The sequence below is a fragment of the Mustela putorius genome, unplaced genomic scaffold (genome assembly GCF_011764305.1).
Source record: "Mustela putorius furo isolate JIRA1106 unplaced genomic scaffold, ASM1176430v1.1 tig00000868_pilon_pilon_pilon, whole genome shotgun sequence".
In the NCBI taxonomy this organism is placed as follows: domain Eukaryota; kingdom Metazoa; phylum Chordata; class Mammalia; order Carnivora; family Mustelidae; genus Mustela; species Mustela putorius.
In genome coordinates, this window is record NW_025421502.1 from 7,643,286 (window position 1) to 7,661,339 (window position 18,054).

Below are 18,054 nucleotides of genomic sequence, written 5' to 3' on the forward strand. Positions count from 1 at the left end.
TTTTTTGTGACATGTTTATTGCCCCTAGGAAAAAGGTGGCAGAGAGGGCAGAGGCTGAAGATTTCAGATGGAGTAGGGATAACGGGTTGAGCAGGATCCGCTAGAGGGATGGGACTCTGGAATATGAAGGGAGAAGTGACAGGAGTGAGCGAGACAAGGGTAGCTGGGCAAATAGACAGGCTTACATGGCAGAGAAGAGAGAGAGAGCATTTGTGCCTGTGGATTTTCTTGTTGAAATAAGGAAGAGGAGAGTGGTGACAGTGGAAGTAGGCATGGTTTGTCAGAGGGACCATAAGAAATGAATGCTAAAGTGAGCTGGGGGGTGTCAAATGATGGGAATGGTGGGGGCGGACTTTGGAAACATTGGCCCTGCTTGTGTACAGAGTATGAAGGTGAGAAAATCAGTGGATCTCTGCGGGGAGGGGGGTGTGGTACTTGGTTTTAGCTAAGACCAGAAAGAAGAGGTTGACTTAAAAAGGGAACTATAGGGGCGGCTGGGTGGCTCAGTGGGTTAAGCCTCTGCCTTCAGCTCAGGTCATGATCCCAGGGTTCTGGGATCGAAGCTCACTTCAGGCTCTCTGCTCAGCAGGGAGCCTGCTTCCCCCTCGATCTCTCTGTGTGCTCTGCCTACTTGTGATCTCTCTCTCTCTGTGTCAAAGAAATAAATAAAATCTTAAAAAAAAAAAATAAAAAGGGAACTATACCAGAGGACAGGGCAGAGCAATGAAGTCACGTGATCACCAGAGAGTTAGGGGTTTAGGGGTAGGGCAGAAAAGTAAAGTTTTGGGAATGCTCAAGACAAGAAGTGGTCACAGGAGTTAATGTTTGGCAAGTGGATAAACCCCCCCTCAGAGTTCTGAGTGGACTTCTTGGGAAGTGAAGTTGCTTTCAAGTCAGCTCAGGCTGAGGTTGAACGTGTTATGAGAGAGAGGCCTGATGACCTCTGCATTTGGGCTGGGCTTTGGCTTTGGTTCCTCATAAAACTTGGTGAAGTTTTTTATGGGACATCTATTTTTTCCCTTCTGAACTTCCCAATATCTTGGATTTTTAGAATAGTATACCCCTTAAAATTGTTATAAAGAAAGGGTATATTAACCTAAGAATTTCCGGGATTTTTATATGTATACATATATATATGTATATATATATTTAAGATCTTATTGATCTTATTTATTTACTTAAAGCACAGTGAGGGGGAAGGGCAGAAGCAGAGAGAATGAGAAACAGACTCCCCACTGAGCAGGGAGCCTGATGCGGGGCTCCATCCCAGGACCCCAGGACCATAACCTGAGTGGAAGGCAGACACTTAACTGACTGAGCCACCCAGGTTCCCTACACACACACACATACACACACATTTATATATATATACATATATATATAGATAGATAGATAGATAGATTGATTTAGATTTTATTTATTTATTTGAGAGAGAGCACCTCTCTCTGTTTATTTGAGAGTGTGTGCCCGAGTGGAGGAAGGGGCGGAGGGAGAGAGAGAATCCTTGAGACTTCCTGCTGAGCATGGAGTGCGATGTGGGGCTGGATCCCAGGACCCTGAGATCATGACCAGAGTCAAAGTCGGAGACTTAACTGACTGAACCCCCAGGTGCCCCTCAGTTTATACTTTAAAATATAAACTGTTCTTTTTAGTATTTGTTTTCCACTGATTCAGCCGTATGTCTTCTTTCTAAGGATCGCAACAATGCAAGGCAAATTCATGAAGGTGCAAGTTTACCTTTTTTTGAAGTATTTGTTGATGCCCCTCTGCACGTTTGTGAACAGAGGGATGTCAAAGGACTCTACAAAAAAGCACGGGCTGGAGAAATTAAAGGTAAGTACTATTTTTTTCTAGTTTCTCTTTGCTTGCTTTTTTTTTTTTATGGTTTTATTTTTTAAGTAATCCCTATACCCAATGTGGGTCTTGAACTTGATCCCCAAATCAAGAGGTGTATGTACTCTACTGACTGAGCCAGCCACGTGTCCCTTTGCTTACATATTTTATCCCACCGTATCTGAGACTGATCACCTTTACTGAGAAAGAGACTGGGAGTATTCAAACAACTTGGAGCTCTTTGAGAAGAAAAAGTGGGTCTTGCTCCACTCTTGTGTCTTTGAGACCTACCAGCACTACCTGACACTGTATGTACTTGGGGGTATTGTTGATCAGATTGGAATCTTGCTCACAAGATGGAGTTTTAGAAGGTTGGGACCTCAGGGACTGCTGGAAACCTGCTTGATATAATTAGGTGCCTAGCATTAGACTGGATATCTGTGGCTAGCTGCTGTCCATTCTGCTTTTTGTTCCAGTGAAAACGAAGGAAATTCCGTAGCTAATAGGAAGGATGCTTGAATTATAAACATCTTGAGAGCAAAGACAGTGTCTTGTTCTTATTTACCTCATGGTGCTTGGAATAGTCCCTTATTCATCCTGTGTACAATTGTTGAATTAGGGTGAATCAGTATATTGCTGATTCCATCAAAATAGAGATACCTTGCTTTTTAGGTTTTATGATTTGCTTCTAGAGTTTCAACTGTGGTGAACATTTGTACATAAGAGACATTAAGAACCTGTCTGCTGTGGCCTTTGATACCGATCATAGTAATCTTCTAGACATTCTTGGACATTAGTTATGTTCTGCTGTTAACAGAACATAGAGATCACAAATAGGCAGAGGCAGGCAGAGAGAGAAAGGGGGAAGCAGGCAGAGAGCCTGATGTGGGGCTCAATCCCAGGACCCTGGATCATGACCTGAACCGAAGGCAGAGGTTTTGACCCACTGAGCTATCCAGGCACCTCAATAAAATCTTAAAAAAAAAAAAAAAAAAAAAATCTGTTGCCAAAGCTGTACAAGTGAAATCAGAATGTCACGAGGATGGGACCTGACAATTCCATTGTGTAGCTGGGTTTGAGAATTAGAACTTAAGAGCTAGTGTTTTAGGTCTGCCTGGGTGGCTCATTCGATTAAGTGCCCAAGTCTTGTTTTTGGCTCAGATCATGATCTCAGGGTGGTGAGATCAAGCCTTGCATTGAAATCTATGCTGGGCGGGGAGTCTGCTTAAGACTCTCTCTCTCCCTCTAACCCCCGCTCTCCCTGCAACACTTTTTCTACACAGAAAAAAAAAACCCAAAAAACAAAATTAGTATTTTGTTTTTACCAGAATTATTTTTCCCCTCCTATTTTACTGTGACTCTCTTAGGAATATTGGTAATGCAGAAATCTCCTTCTTGGATTCAGGACTTTATGTGATACTTAGAAATATGAAATAGAAAAAAAATAACATGGGCCATAGACTTGGAGTATATATTTTAGAACTCTCTTGGTGACTGTTTCTCTTAATAGTAATGATTTTAAATTCATGTTTTCCATTCTGCTCCAGGGTTGACCTAAGCCCTCCAAGGCAGACAGGTCTTAAGTGACTTATGCATGAGGTGATATCACAGGTGTAATATAGGAACAGCATATGTTCAGCTCAGCTGGCCCATTCCTGACAAGCATCATGCATTCTTTCTTGACAGTTCCTTGGTAACACGTATTTAAGGGGAAAACCTAAATAGAGGTTAGTATCTAAACTAATTATGTTTCATTATGGGATCTATTTTGTGATATATCAGGATTCCTGTTCTTATTTATGTTTTGCTAAAGTTGGTAGTAGTTAATTTGTCTTTCCTGAACAGGTAATCCTGGTGGCAGAGGAAGCCTGCAGGGCTTCATTTTGGCTGTAGGTAACCCCTGTGACTATAATGGGCAGATAGACTTTGGTGTGTCAGTTTTGTATTGAGAGGAAGAAAACCTTGTTGAGTTTGGCTTATGCTTAGGAGGTAAGTACTATATCCTGTATTTCCCTGGGGAAATTGAAAGGCTCTGGTTCCCCTGGTACTCATTCATATTTCTCTGTTGGCATTTCAGGCATTTACTTAGAAAATATGACAGAAAAAGCATAGTCAGTCCTCATCATCCAGAGAGTCCATATTTGCATGTTTTTCTACTCACTGAAGTTCTTTTTTTTCCCGTTCTTCTTCTTTTTCTTTTTTCTTTTCAAAGATTTAATTTATTTATTTGGCAGAGAGAGAGAGAGAGATGACAAGTAGGCAGAGAGGCGGGGGGAAGCAGAAGCCCAATGTGGGGTTTAGTCCCAGGACCCTGAGATCATGACCTGAGCCAAAGGCAGAGGCTTAACCCACTAAGCCACCCAGTGCCCCTACTCGCTAAAGTTTTTTAGCCCCCACATCAGTACTCAGTGGTGCTTTGGCAGTCAGTTGTGGAGAGTTGCAGAGTGGGAAAAGTTATAGCCACCCCAAGGATGGTGCCCAGCTGAGGCTGAGCAACGCGATACTCGGCCTTCATGTTTCAGCTTTTGTACCACAAAGAAGGGTCAACAAATTTTGTGATGACTGAGGCTTGCAGGAGCCTAACCCCATGTTTCCCCTAGGAGCCTGCGATTGCAGATTCACTAATTTAGTGTCTGTGCAACATTATTTAACTGCGAATGAGAATGGACTGTGTGTATTTAAAGGAGAAATGGAAGTTTAATCAGAAATCTTCCCAAGAAAGAAGTTTTAGTACCGTAACCCGAGAACTCCAAAAGGACAGCATAAATACGAACCTGACACAGCAAAGACCTGGACTGAAGAAATAAGCCTGTCTTAATTTCCACCTGCTTCTCTCATCCGGTCCTTTTGCAGGTTTCACTGGAATCGATTCTGAGTATGAAAAGCCAGAGGCTCCTGAATTGGTGCTGAAGACAGACTCCTGTGATGTGAACGACTGCGTCCAGCAGGTGGTGGAGCTTCTGCAGGAGCGGGTAGGAGAAGGTCAAAGAGGGAGTCCTCAGAAGAAGTGTATTTGTTTTGTACTCTTCCCCTTCCGAAAGAACAGGTGGTGGTGATAAGGTGGTGTTTCAGGTTCTGGTGGTACTGACGGTTTCCTGAGTGTGTGTGTGTCCCTGTGTTAGGTGTCGTGGGGGCACCGGTGCATACAATGCACGAAATATCCTGGTTAGTGTGGAGCACAGGCAGCTTGAGAACCAGAGGCTCTTTTATTTATTCTAGCAGTAACTTTACCACACAGATACCTGTACATTCAGCCGTGATTATTCAGCTCTACACCTTGACATTATTGTATTTAAGTTGAGGTACATAATGTAGCCAATTCTCCTAGTCTCTTAGAGAGTGCCTGGATTTTCCTGGTGCAACACGATGATAAGGATGGTTGAGTTTTAGGAAGGGAAATGTTCCAGAGCATAAAGATCTTTCTCTGGTTCGTGGGCATATGGAAGCATAAAGATGCTGGCTATTTTCCCCAAGTACTTAGGCCCTCCAGGATGTCCATGATTCTCTCAGGGTTTAGTCCAGTTTCAGTTTTTAGAAACTCTTTCTTTTCTTTCCTGTTCCTATCTTCCCTGGTCCCAACAGAGGATCACGCAGTTTACTTAGGGAGGGTCTGGCCTCTGTGTGGGTGTCCGTAGTGATCCCGTTCCCTGGTCAGGATGTCCTCACCTTTGCTGCATAGTGCTGTGCAGGGACTGCTGACGTAGTGGTACGCAGACAGTGATGCATCACTGTGTCCCATTTTGTCCTCTGTGGCCTGTGGCATCTGAACCCCCTTGATTTTTACAGTCCCTTTACCATAAACCTCTTTTGTGTAGTATCTCTTACTGGGTATATCAGACATACAAGGTATATAAGGTATATAAGGTAACTTAAAAAAATTACCTACGTCTGAGTGTATTAAAAATGTGTAGCCTTAGCATTTTTTCATGTTGTAAAATTCTGCCAGATAATTAACCTGGGACTCACTTTCCTAATGTGAGTCCTCGCTTATCTAAACATTTTAGCTGCATAAGTGAAATGATGTGTCACAGCACTGCTCTGATGTGTTCCTTTAGATGTGCAACTGTGCTGTTGCAGGTTCATGAGGCCCTATCCTGGGAGGTTTTATGCTTGTCTTTTAGCCATCTGGGTTTCCTGTTACCCAGCTTCTGGGCTCTGGAGCTTCTCGATCTTGCTGCTGTGCCTGTGGCTTCCCTCTACTCATTATCTATTCTTTTAGCATCAGCAGTCAGATGTTTGCTGTAGTTCGTCATAGTCCTAGGCACTGGTAGTACAAAGATTAAACCAGGTGTGTCTCTGTCCTGTAGGGTTTACATTGTAGGTGATGGAAATAGGAATAAGAGCATACAGCTGCTAGAAATTGTGTTAGAAGCATGGTTTCAAGGGCTCCTGGGTGGCTCAGTCAGTTAAGTGTCTGCCTTTGGCTCAGGTCATGATCCTGGGATTGAGCCCCACATTGAGCTCCCTGTTCAGCGGGGAGCCTGCTTCTCCCTCTCCCTCTGCTGCTCCCCTTGTTTGTGCTCTCTCTCTCTGTGTCAAATAAATAAATAAAGCCTTAAAAAAAGGAAACATGGTTTCAGCATGTGCATAGCACTCTGGGATGCACAGAAGAGTGAGTTAGAAAGGATTTATATCCGATCTTTCTCATGTTTGCTCTTTTTTTTTTTTTTAAAGATTTGATTTATTTGAGAGAAAGAGAGAGCATGAGTTCGAGCACAGAGAGGAGAAGAGGGAGGGGCACAAGCAGACTCTAAGCGTGGAGCCCAATGCAAGGCCTGATCCCATGACCCTGAGATCATAACTTGAGCTGAAGTCAAGAGTTGGATACCCAACTGACTGAGCCACCCAGGCACCCCTTGGTCATTTTAAAAAGATATTTTCACTGGCCATAGTATTCTGGGTTGACAGGTTTTTTTTCTTTTGGTTCTTTAAAGATGGTGCTCCATGGTCTTCTGATTTGCAATGTTTCTGATGAGAAGTCTGATGCAGTGCTTTTCTTGACTCCTCTCCCTGTAATGTTTCTTTTTATTTGTGCCTCAATTCAAGATTTTTCTCTTATTCCTTAGTTTTTAGTGATTTTAGTACGTTGTGTCTAGGGTTTTCAGTATTTTTAGGTTTTTTTTTCTTTCAGTTTAGGGTTCTTTGGCTTTTGGTTCTTTTATTAGTTCTTTTTTTTTTTTTTTAGATTTATTTATTTATTTATTTGATAAAGAGAGATCACAAGTAGGCAGAGAGGCAGGCAGAGAGAGAGAGGGAAGCAGGCTCCCCGCTGAGCAGAGAGCCTGATGTGAGGCTTGATCCCAGGACCCTGAGATTATGACCTGAGCTGAAGACAGCGGCTTAAACCACTGAGCCACCCAGGCGCCCCTCTTTTATTAGTTTTTGAAAACTCTTGGCCATTACCTCTTCAGATATTATCTTTGCCCTATTCTTTCTCTTCCTGGGATTTTAGTTAGATGTTTGTTAGACCATCTTTTAAGTGCTTTTAAGTGCTCTGTTCTTTCACTCTTTTATTCCTCCTAAAGATTTGTTTACCTTCGAGAGAGAAAGAGAGTGGGGTGGGGGGAAGACAGGGGCAGAAGGAGAGGGAGATAGAAACCCTGCACTGTGTCTGGAGCCCAATGTGGGACTCGATCTCATGACCCTGAGATCAGACCTGAGCCAAAACCAAGAGTTGAATGCTCAACTAACTGTGCCGCCCAGGTGCCCTTCTCACTCTTTTCATGTTAATTTTTTAGTTTTAATAATTTCTACTCATTTTCAAGCTTAGTCATTCCTCAGTTATGTGAAATATATTTATTTGCACTTAAAATCGTTAAACTGATAATCATTACAAAAATTGCATCATTTTTTCAAATAGAGTGTACATCTCTCTATTGAAATTTTCTGTTCACACACTGTCCACTTTTGCACTAGATCCTTTAATATAGTAACTATAAAGTCATACCTGGTAGTTCCAGCCACTGGGTCATTTCTGGATCTTGCTATATCTCTTATTGCTGACTTTTCTTGTTCTTTTTGGCATATCGTAATTTTTTATTGAATGCTTGACATTGTGTGTGGAAGCATAGTAGAGATTGAGGGAAATAATGTCTATGCTCTGGGCGTTTATATTCTTTTTCTGTCACACTGCATAGTGTGTATATAGTATAGTATATTGAGTTAATTTAGTTAGTAGCTTAGATGGAGTGGGTTTCTTTATTCTGTAGTTATTCATTATGAACTACCAGCTTCAAATTTCTCTAGCGGTAGACTACCCTACCTTGTGCCTAGTCTGGGATCTTGCCTCCTACAGGGTCTTTCTTAGTGTTTCTGCTCCACTTTGAGCTTTCAACATTCCCTGGATGCCTGCATCTCAGAAGGGGTCTCCCTACATGCTGTCACTCCTTTCTCAGTGGAAAGAGAGTTACGCTATTGCTCAGAACTCAGTGCTAGGCTCACGATGGGGGAGCAGTGGTGGTTCTCGAGTCTGCTGATCCAGCCTCACTCTTAAGTAGGATCTATACTCCGGGGTCTTAGATGGGTCTTTGTCAGTGTCGTTTCCTCTTCCTGCATGGTAGCCAACCTCTGCTTTGAGCCTGGGAGGTCTTAGTCCCATGGAATAGCAGATTGCTGGTTTGTATCAATTCAGGATATCTTGGGCCAGGAGAATTTCCTCCACATCCCTTTAGTTGGCCATTTTTATCTCTACTCCTTTTTCAGAAACAGTGGACCCTGGGAGGGTTTCCCTCCCTTCCCTATTAGCTGCAGGCCTTTGTGTGGCATGAGACAGTGATCCAGGGATTATGGACAGAATTTTTGTGCCTGTGTGCCACCAAGGGGAGCTCTCTAGTTGTGAGACCTTCTAATCTTTATTCCAAGCATGCTGGTAGACCTGCTTGTGAGTGTAGAACTCCTGGCGTCTGTGGTTCCCAGGTATGTAAACCTATCACTAGTCCTCATTTGGCCTTGAAGAATGCTAAAAACAGTTAGCTGCTTTTTTCTTTCCTGCTTTTATTGCAGCCACCTCTTCCTCCCATGTGCTCCTGAGGGGCATGTTTATGGGTCTTGCCTTTTTTTGCTGGGGACTTGTCAATCTTTGGAAGCAGTTCTAGGCACTGTGTTAGGGCCTCAGCTCTGTGATGGGCTCAGGAATGTTTACAATTTCATATATTTGCTGGTCTTTCCTCTTGTTACGTGATGTTCTATTCCAGAATCTCTGTTTAATTTTCAGCAAACCGCCTATTCTTGCTCTGCCTTTAGCCTTCTGGGGTTGTCTGTGTTTCCAGTATTTTTCCTTTTCATTTGGATTATAATTTGTTTGCATTTTTTTGTACATTATACCTATCTTTTTTTTTTTAAACTGGAGATTTATTAATGTTAGGAAGCTATACAGAGTTTTATTTTCTGTTAGCTTGAGTTATCAGTTTCCATATCCAATTAGTGGTTTTTAAGTGTTTTATAGAACCTCAGGAAAGTACACAGATACTCTCATATATAGTGTAGGGGGCTCAGGAATCTCTGAAGCTAGATAATTTCAGGTAGCACAGGCACTTCTTTGGGATTATTAAACATAATATGTGGTGGATGCTACACTTATCTCCCTCCCTTATGTCTTCCCTTTCATTCCTAACCACCTTTTTTTAAAAGCAAGATTTTATTTATTTATTTCTTTAATTTGAGAGAGAGAGTTCAAGCATCATGGAGCAGCAGTTAGAGGGAGAAGGAGAAGCTGGCTTCCCATGGAGCAGGGAGCCTGATGCAGGACTTGATCCCAGAACCCTGGGATCATGACCTGAGCTGAAGGCAGACATTTAACTGACTATGCCACCCAGGCACCCTGATTTCTAACCATTTCTTTGGGTCCCGGTGTAGAATAGCATCCTTTGGGTTAGACATTTGACCTACATAGAGGTTTTGTTTTTATTTTTGGATAGGGAACAGACGATTCTGCTGTTTTTATTTTAAAAAACTGTATTTTGAGAAAATTTTGCAATTGTCTGTAAGTCTCAAAATAGTACAGAGAGTTCCTGTCTGTCCCTCAACTGGGTTCCTCTTTCCTTAACATCATGACTATAGAAGATTTCTCAAAACTAAAAAATGAATCCTGGTAAGATTTGATAAGCTAAAGTGCACATTTATATGGCTTTCACAAATTTTTCCACTAAGGTCCTGTCCTATACTGGGATTTAACCCAGGATCCCAGACTGTACTTAGTCAGAAATTGGGTTTTAGCCATGATTCCGTGGAATGAAAATACAGACTTCATGTAGTGTCTGTCGTGCCTGGGACTTTGTAGTTCTCACTACCCCCAGTGTTTAAAACTTGAGGGCAGACTGTCCCTGTATGATTTTAGGCTCATACTACCTGATATTCCTTTAACTGGTTACCCTGTTTCCAGTTCCTTATGCCTTTTATTCCATCCCGTATTGTTCGAAGAATCCTCTTTCTCGAGTTTGTCTAGTTGTTTTGTTTTTGTATTTTTTTTTTACTCTAAAGAATTTATTCATTTTTCTCATGGTTTATAGAATTAAGGTTCTCCATAGTTTATTTTTATTTCATTTATTTTTGTAAAGATTTTTTATTTACTTATTTGACAGAGATCATAAGTAGGCAGAGAGGCAGGCAGAGAGGCAGGCAGAGAGGCAGGCAGAGAGGAGGAAGCAGGCTCCCTGCTGAACAGAGAGCCTGATGCAGGGCTTGATCCCAGGACCCTGAGATCATGACTTGAGCCGAAGGCAGAGGCTTTAGCCCGCTGAGCCACCCAGGCGCCCCCAAGCTTCTCCATAGTTTAGCTCCAAGCTTCATATTTTCATATTATTGTCCTTAATTTATTTTGCCACTTTTAAATGAAGCCTTCTGATGTTTGCTCCTAAGTAATGATTATATTAATTGCTCTTTTATATGGATGTTACTCTGTGTTATGCCTGCTAGGCAATTGGATAATTGGACAGTTTCCTTGAAGGTTTGAAAAAGAGGAGTAGAATAAAAAACCAATATTTACCGAGGACTTACTATAAGGGTCCTATATATGGGGCTTTGTGTGTTTTAACGTATTTGTGTTTTTTTTGTTTTGTTTTTTAAAGATTTTATTATTTTTATTATTTTTTAAAGATTTTATTTATTTATTTGACAGATAGAGACCAGAAGTGGGCAGAGAGGCAGGCGGGTTGGGGGGGAAGCAGGCTCCTGCGAGCAGAGAGCCCGATGCGGGGCTTGATCCTAGGACCCTGAGATCATGACCTGAGCTGAAGGCAGAGGCTTTAACCCACTGAGCCACCCAGGTGCCCCAAGATTTTATTTTTTTGAGAGAGAAAGAGAGAGAGCAAGCACAAGCTAGGGGAGCAGCAGCAGGAGAGGGAGAAGCAGACTCCCTGCTGAGCAGGGAGCCTGATGTGGGGCTTGATCCCAGGACTGTGGAATCATGACCTGAGCTGAAGGCAGATGCTTAGCAAGCTGAGCCACCCAGGTGCACCAACATACTTGTTTTCATTGTTAGAATCTGAGGGCAAGTGGCATTCCTCCTAGTTTAGCTTCTAACCACTTCTTGCTCTAATTACTGTGACAGCTTCCAAATGGTCTTTGTGCTGAGTACTTTATATATGTTTTCTAATTTTATTCACAGAGTAAACCTCTGAAATATTTCAGAAATATTGAGTAACTTTCTCATGGACATACTGGATTCTATACCTAGGATTCCAGGTGTATGATTTCCTAGGATTCATTTCCATATGCCTCTGGCTTTTACTTTCGGCGGTGTTCTCATTATACCTAAAGTGCAGTGTAATTAAATTCACAACCAGAAAGGTGTTCTGGTTATATTAGTTTAAGATGGAGAAATTTCCTTGTGAAAAGTTATTTTTGTCATAAATCTCGATGGTGACAGAAGAAATGCAAATGGATTCTTAATGCAATTCCTTTTTTTTTGAGATAGAGACAGAGAAGAGGGGCAGCGGGAGAGGGAGAGAGAATCTCAAGCAGGCTCCATGCCCGGAGTGTAGCTTGACAAGGGGCTTGATCTCATGATCCTGAGATCATGACCTGATCTGAAATTAAGAGTCAGATGCTTAACTGACTGAGCCACCTAGGTGCCCCTTTTTCTTTTCTTTTCTTTCCTTCTTCTTTCTTTCTTTCTTTTATTTTTTTTCTTTTTTCTTTTAGACAGTGGGGGGGGGCAGAACACATTTGCCTTCTTTTGGTACCACCCTCATTTGGGGAAAAGATACGACTTCATTTCCCATTGAAAGTATGTATTTCTGTGTTTTATTTGGTTGATTCTGTTAGTTAATTTAACAGATAGTTAATGCTTTATGTGCTGTGTACTATTACAAAACACTGGGGATGTGTTTTGAATTTTAATTCCTGCCTCATGGACCTTAATTTTTGGTCCTTATCACTATTATCTATAGTTATAGACTAGAATGGCCATATCAGTTCGTTGATTTTTTTTTTTTTTATTGCATGATATGGAATTAAAGAACACAGTTGAAGGGAGGTATACTCAGAGTTGGTGGTGCAAGGAGTCTTTGCCTGCCGCACCCTGAAGGCAGGGAGCTTAGTGCAGCGCACACCTTCTGAAGCAGCCTGTCCCTGGTGACCTGGGGGTGGCACAAACCGTGCAACTTATTGTCACAGAGGCATTTGTGAGGTTTTCCACAGGTGGGTTGTGGGAGCTCATGGAGTGGAGCTGATCGTAACAAAGCTAGACGGAGAGGTGAGGGGCTGATGATGTCGGGTGCAAGGGTGACAGTGAGGAGCGAGGGTGTGAAGATGAGAGGTCCTGCACTAACCACTATTACTTGTAAGACGGTCATTGTGTGTGCTAGAAGGCAGTGTCGTGGGCAGAGATGGAAACCACTAAGAACTCCCATGGAGGCAAGGCCTTCAGTAGCTGTTTCAGGAGCATTCCTACACTGAGTATGTTAAAACTCTGAGAAGTGGGTTCAGTTATCCTCAATTTACAGATGGAAGGCGACTTAGAGTGGTGACATTGTCTGTCCCTGGACAGCGCCATGAGGGGCAGTGTTGGATTTGAACACTGCATGAAGGATGCTGAAGTCCACTCTCTTCTACACTGCTTTTCCTTGTACCTGGATTCCTTCCCTTTCCAGTTGGTTTCTGAAACCGCAGTCCTTTCTGTGGCTCTCTCACTCATTCCTTGACCATCTTTTCCGAAGTGTAGTTGGGATTGAGAACTTGAGAGTATTGGGTCTTAGAAGGAGTTAATATTATTAGAATACTCTCCGAGGACTTCAGAGCCACTCAGAGGCAGCAGTATCTGGAGAGGAAGGAATGTTGACCATGTAAAGAAGGAAACTGCCTGTGCCTGTCTCTCGTTTGTGGGAAGTGTTTTTTCTCTGTAGTGTGAAGTAGGACATGATTGTTGGTTACCTGAGTTCCTTTTGCAAAGCTGGCGACCATCATGCCAGATGTACTTAAGCCCTGAAACCTAAATCTCAATGGTAAGTGAGCAGCTTGTGTTATTAAGCTGTATAAAACAAAATCTTATTTTAAGTACATTTTATTTCCTCTTCAGGCTCCATTTTTTAGACTTTTATGGGGTTTTTTTCCCCCCTCTAACTAATCATCTGGTCCTCTGATAGAGTTCAGCAGTTGGATTCTGTGCTGACACCAAGTGTCCACAGTTAGCTTGGATATTGCAGGCTAAGTCCACAGTTAGCTTGGATATTGCAGTCCCACAGAGTGCTTCTACTTCAGATGCCAGCTGTAACTAGGGTGCCCAGATACCTGTATTTCAGCTTGCTGACTGCCCATTCATGGGGGACCCGGACCCCCCACAGCCTGGGTCAGTTATTTGACTCACAGAACTCACGAAAGCACTTTACTTACCAATACCAGTTTATTGTAAAGGCTACAGCTCAGGAACATGCAAATGGACGAGGCCTATAGGACAAGGTCTGGGGCAGAGAGAGCCGTGGTGCCTCTCTGTGCTTTGGGCACTGTTACCAACTCAAAAACTCCCTGAACTTGTCCTCTAGGGGTTTCTACAGAGGTTCTATCACAGAGGCATGATTGAGTCTTTGGCCATTGGTGACTGAACTCAGTTCCAGCTTCTACCCCAGCCCAGAGTTCTGTGGATGGAGTTGAAAGTCCCAACCTTCTCATCTGCATATGGCGTGATCTTTCTTGAGGAGCCTCTTGGCCTGGAGTCATCACAGTATCACACCAAACACACCCTTAATCACCTAGGAGATACCAAGGGTTTCAAGAGCTCTGTGCCAGGAACCAGGGACAGAGACTAAATATATACTTCCCATTGTAATATATGGGAAACTTTTTATTGGAGTAGAGAGGGTAACCTGATTTGGGGCTTTCTGGAGAATGAAGTTCAATATCCTTGACAGTCAAGGCTTTTTTCTATCTAATGCTTGTGTTGCTTTGGAGAGACTCTCCTGAAATGAATTCTATCAGGTGCTGCTGCTTTAATCTTTCCATACAGTGGGTATTTTGGAATGGTGGGTGTTTTGGTTAGCATAATGTTAAGTATCCTCAGTCATCTCTGCATTGTCTTACTTCTCTTTTGATCTGGCCTGTGTAATATAATTGGGGTAAGGAAATGTGTTCGTTTATATTAATACTTAATTTCTCAGTGTTTGGTCAGAGCATCTTCAGTTTCTTAATGTTCTTCAGTTGGTATATTTTCATATTTTTATTCAAGAAAATAGAAGACACTGAAAAATATAGAGGATTTTTGGATTTAAGTTTTTCCCTGAACCCTTGGATGGTCACTAGATGGCCTGCTGGTATCGCATTTTAACTTGGTGTGTTATGACATAAGGATGTAGGCTTCTTGCTGCTGGTTTTAATCTAAAGTGATCTTTTAAATACTGTTTTTAAATCTACTAGGAACTTGAGATTTACTAGTGCTATAAATTATTTAAAGGTTTGTCTTTTTATGAAATGGTGGTTTAGTGCTCTAAATGGATTTTATACTGCACATAAAAACCTGACTTCGCAGCTCAGTTTTAAAGTCTTGCCAGAATGCTGTTTGGTGTTCATGCTTGGGATGCATGTAGTTTAGATAATAGAAATTTAATAGTTATATAAAATATGAATGAGTGCTAGCCTTCAAATCTGGTGAGCAGATTTGGCTCAGGAAAAAAGTGCCAAAAATACTTAAAGGCAAAACTTAGAATGTGGAATCATCATGTTTATTAACATGTTCACAGTTATTTAGGAAGATTCAAAAGGGAAGACAAGGACATTACTGTTTTCAGGTAGTGAGTGAGTGTTTTGTTTGCCAGTTTCCAGAGAAAAACAAACAATTCTTCTTTTGAGCAAAGATGATAGATAGAGTATATGTTAGGTCTTAGATTGTGTTTGGTCAGTCAAACAAAAAAGAAGTTTTGAGTACCCATGTAACATTTTAGAATTAATATTTACACATTCATAATATTTAACTATTTGTAGACCTACAAGATTAATGGTAGCATGTGAATTGTATACAGACTCCTGACTCAGGGGCCCCCCTGTATTCCCTTCACCCATAAATGCTGGTGACTGTGGTGCTCTAGATTGGTGGTGAGGGGTTTAGGTATATAAACACTTGCTCCAGGCCTACTTTGTGGTCTATTTTTATTTTAAAGGAAATTCTGTGAAATAAAAAATTTTATATATACAAGTTGAAGAAGAACACATTGTTTTCTTTTTTTTTTTTTAATTTTATTTATTTATTTGTCAGAGAGAGAGCGAGCGAGAGCGAGCACAGGCAGACAGAGTGGCAGGCAGAGTCAGAGGGAGAAGCAGGCTCCCTGCAGAGCAAGGATCCTGATGTGGGACTCGATCCCAGGATGCTGGGATCATGACCTGAGCTGAAGGCAGCTGCTTAACCAACTGAGCCAACCAGGCGTCCCGAACACATTGTTTTCTAATAGCTAACTGTGTCTCTGGAAATCTTAATGAATCCCAAATAAAATGGACCACTCATGTGGCCGGGACTTCACATTATGTTGTCCAAATACCTTGTCTCGCTTTGAGGTGGTTTTTGCTCATTTTAGATGTTTAAGATTAGTTTTGGGAACTGAAAAGATTTGTCAGTAGAATGTGCTAGAAACTGGCCGTGTGTACATTTAGAAGGTTCTTTTTGTATTCCTGAAAGCGAATTCTCTTCTCTCTACACATAGAATCTATATAGAACTCGCTTCCTTTGAGCAAATGTTCCATGTGCCTCTTGATTCATGCTGTTATGTTTTTGCTAATTCAGAAAACATTCACTCGATGTGTTTTTTTTTTTTTTAGAAGAAAAAAACAGTAGCAGCTTCTTGAAGTTTAGTTTTGACTTTAGTTAGGCATCGGAAGAATTTGTATTTAAGTTGTAAGGCTAAAATTCATTTGAAAATATTGCTTGATATAAATTTTGAAAAGGGAATGATTGTAATGCTTAGAATGAAAAAATTATCTTGACTCAAAATAAGAAAAAAATTCCTCCTTTCTTAAAAGGAAAGTGATTATAGCCTCTATGTTCATGCATATAAAGCAGCACATTAACTAAAAATGTATTCATCCCAAATCTGTTCATGGCTTATATGAGTGCACAAAACATTAGAAAAATAGTTTAGTTGAGCTCCTAGTGAAGATACTATTCTTTCATGTTCGGACTGGTTCTCTTGGAGATACAGGTTTGCTCACAAATTATCTGTGTATTTGTTTTCTTGATTTAGGATATGGTCTGAAGAAAGATAATGTATAGAAACATTAGTTAGTTCTCCTTTCTCACTTTGAACACCCCTTCAGAGGGAGTAGATTGACATACCCGGGTGTACCCTGCGGTGTGGTTCTGGAGAAGGGTGGGTTTCCCGATGGAGACAGCACAGCTCCGGCCTCAGCCTGGGGCCTGGGACATCACATGGGCCGTGGTCGCTGCTGCTCTTGGTCAGTATTTGTGTGCTGAATCTAGTGATTCCGGCTTAGGAAACCAGCTAAAAATGCCCTATTGCATCCAACAGAGATTAAAAGATTAGTCCCTTGGATGCTCTCCTCTGGCTCTCCAAAACTGTTGACGATCATCAGCAGTAACTGTAGTGGAAGAGAAGAGTGGTCAGCCTCTACAACGTAAAAAAGATCTATCCTTACAATAATGTAGGCTCCAGGGGTGGCAAAGAAAACTTGATGTAGAATTGTTCTTGTCAGTGAAATCCTTCTCTTCCCTGGAGTCCCGCTGTTATTTGTCGCCAGACTGTGGATTCTTGATTTTGAAGTTCTAAGTGGTCCAATGTGGTGGACGTGGAGGTTTTCAACGTATTTACAATGAGGCAGTTTGGAAAAGTTGTTTGAAAATCGCTCACTTACTCTTCTTAGAAATGTTTAAAAATTTTTAGGCCTAATTGAAGTATTCAGTGTCTTTGTTTTTTGTCTAGAATTTTATCAACACATGAAGATCACATACCAACAACCCTGGGAATTGTGAATGTTTAATAAAATCATGAAGATAGACTAAGGACAATTTGTGTGACAAAATGTGTCATAGCTTGTTTTCACTAGAGAAATAGTAATGATTACTTTTATTTATTTTTTTTTGGAGAATAGTAGTGGGACCTTAGTTGGAATCCCAGCTCTAACATTTGTCAATTAACTACATGACCTTGGAAAAAATACCTAATTTCTCTGGCTTCAGTTGTCTTGAATAATAGTGCCTGTCCTAGAATTGTACTGAGGATTCTCTGAGTTAATGTGTGTAGGGTGCTTAGAACAGCTCCTGGAATGTGGCACGCTTGCTCGATTGAGTATTTATTGTGTGTTAAGTGTGTTGGAAGACAGAACAGTAGGGATTCAGGGCCAGTTATTAACCTCTTCTGAGCCTCAATTTCCAGATCTGTTCAAGCAAAATACTTCTATCTTCCTTGGTAGGATTGTATGAGGATTAAATGCATCTCTTCCCAGGAAGCCCTTGGGACAATGTTGGTTTCACAGGAAGCATCCAGCTAATGTCAGTCCCTGCAGTTCAGGTATTTTAATTTGCTGGATTTCACAGCAGACCTGTAACATATGTGTATATATATCTGTTAACAGCTGGAAAGGATACCGGTTCAGAGATGTGGCGGTGACCTTCTCAAGGTTGCACTGGTAGAGTTTGACCTCAGATCTCAGGTGTAAACATCAGGAATAACTAACCTCTTGCTTTCTCTTGCCTCTTTTTGGTTTTGAAGATATGTCCCTAATGTTTTGTGATTAATGTATTTAATTTTAAGTCTGTTTTATGGAATTTTATCATACTCTTCCTTG

At 41.5% G+C, this 18,054-nt stretch overlaps 1 protein-coding gene across 1 annotated transcript in view; it reads left to right on the top strand.

Moving 5' to 3' along the window:
• PAPSS1 (3'-phosphoadenosine 5'-phosphosulfate synthase 1) overlaps positions 1 to 18,054 on the top strand; it is a 98,474-nt gene that overhangs the window by 25,613 nt on the left and 54,807 nt on the right. Inside the window, exons 4-5 of the mRNA XM_004748115.3 lie at positions 1,695 to 1,833; positions 4,687 to 4,805. Coding sequence (XP_004748172.1) covers positions 1,695 to 1,833; positions 4,687 to 4,805 — 258 coding nt within the window. The remainder of the gene's footprint in view (positions 1 to 1,694; positions 1,834 to 4,686; positions 4,806 to 18,054) is intronic.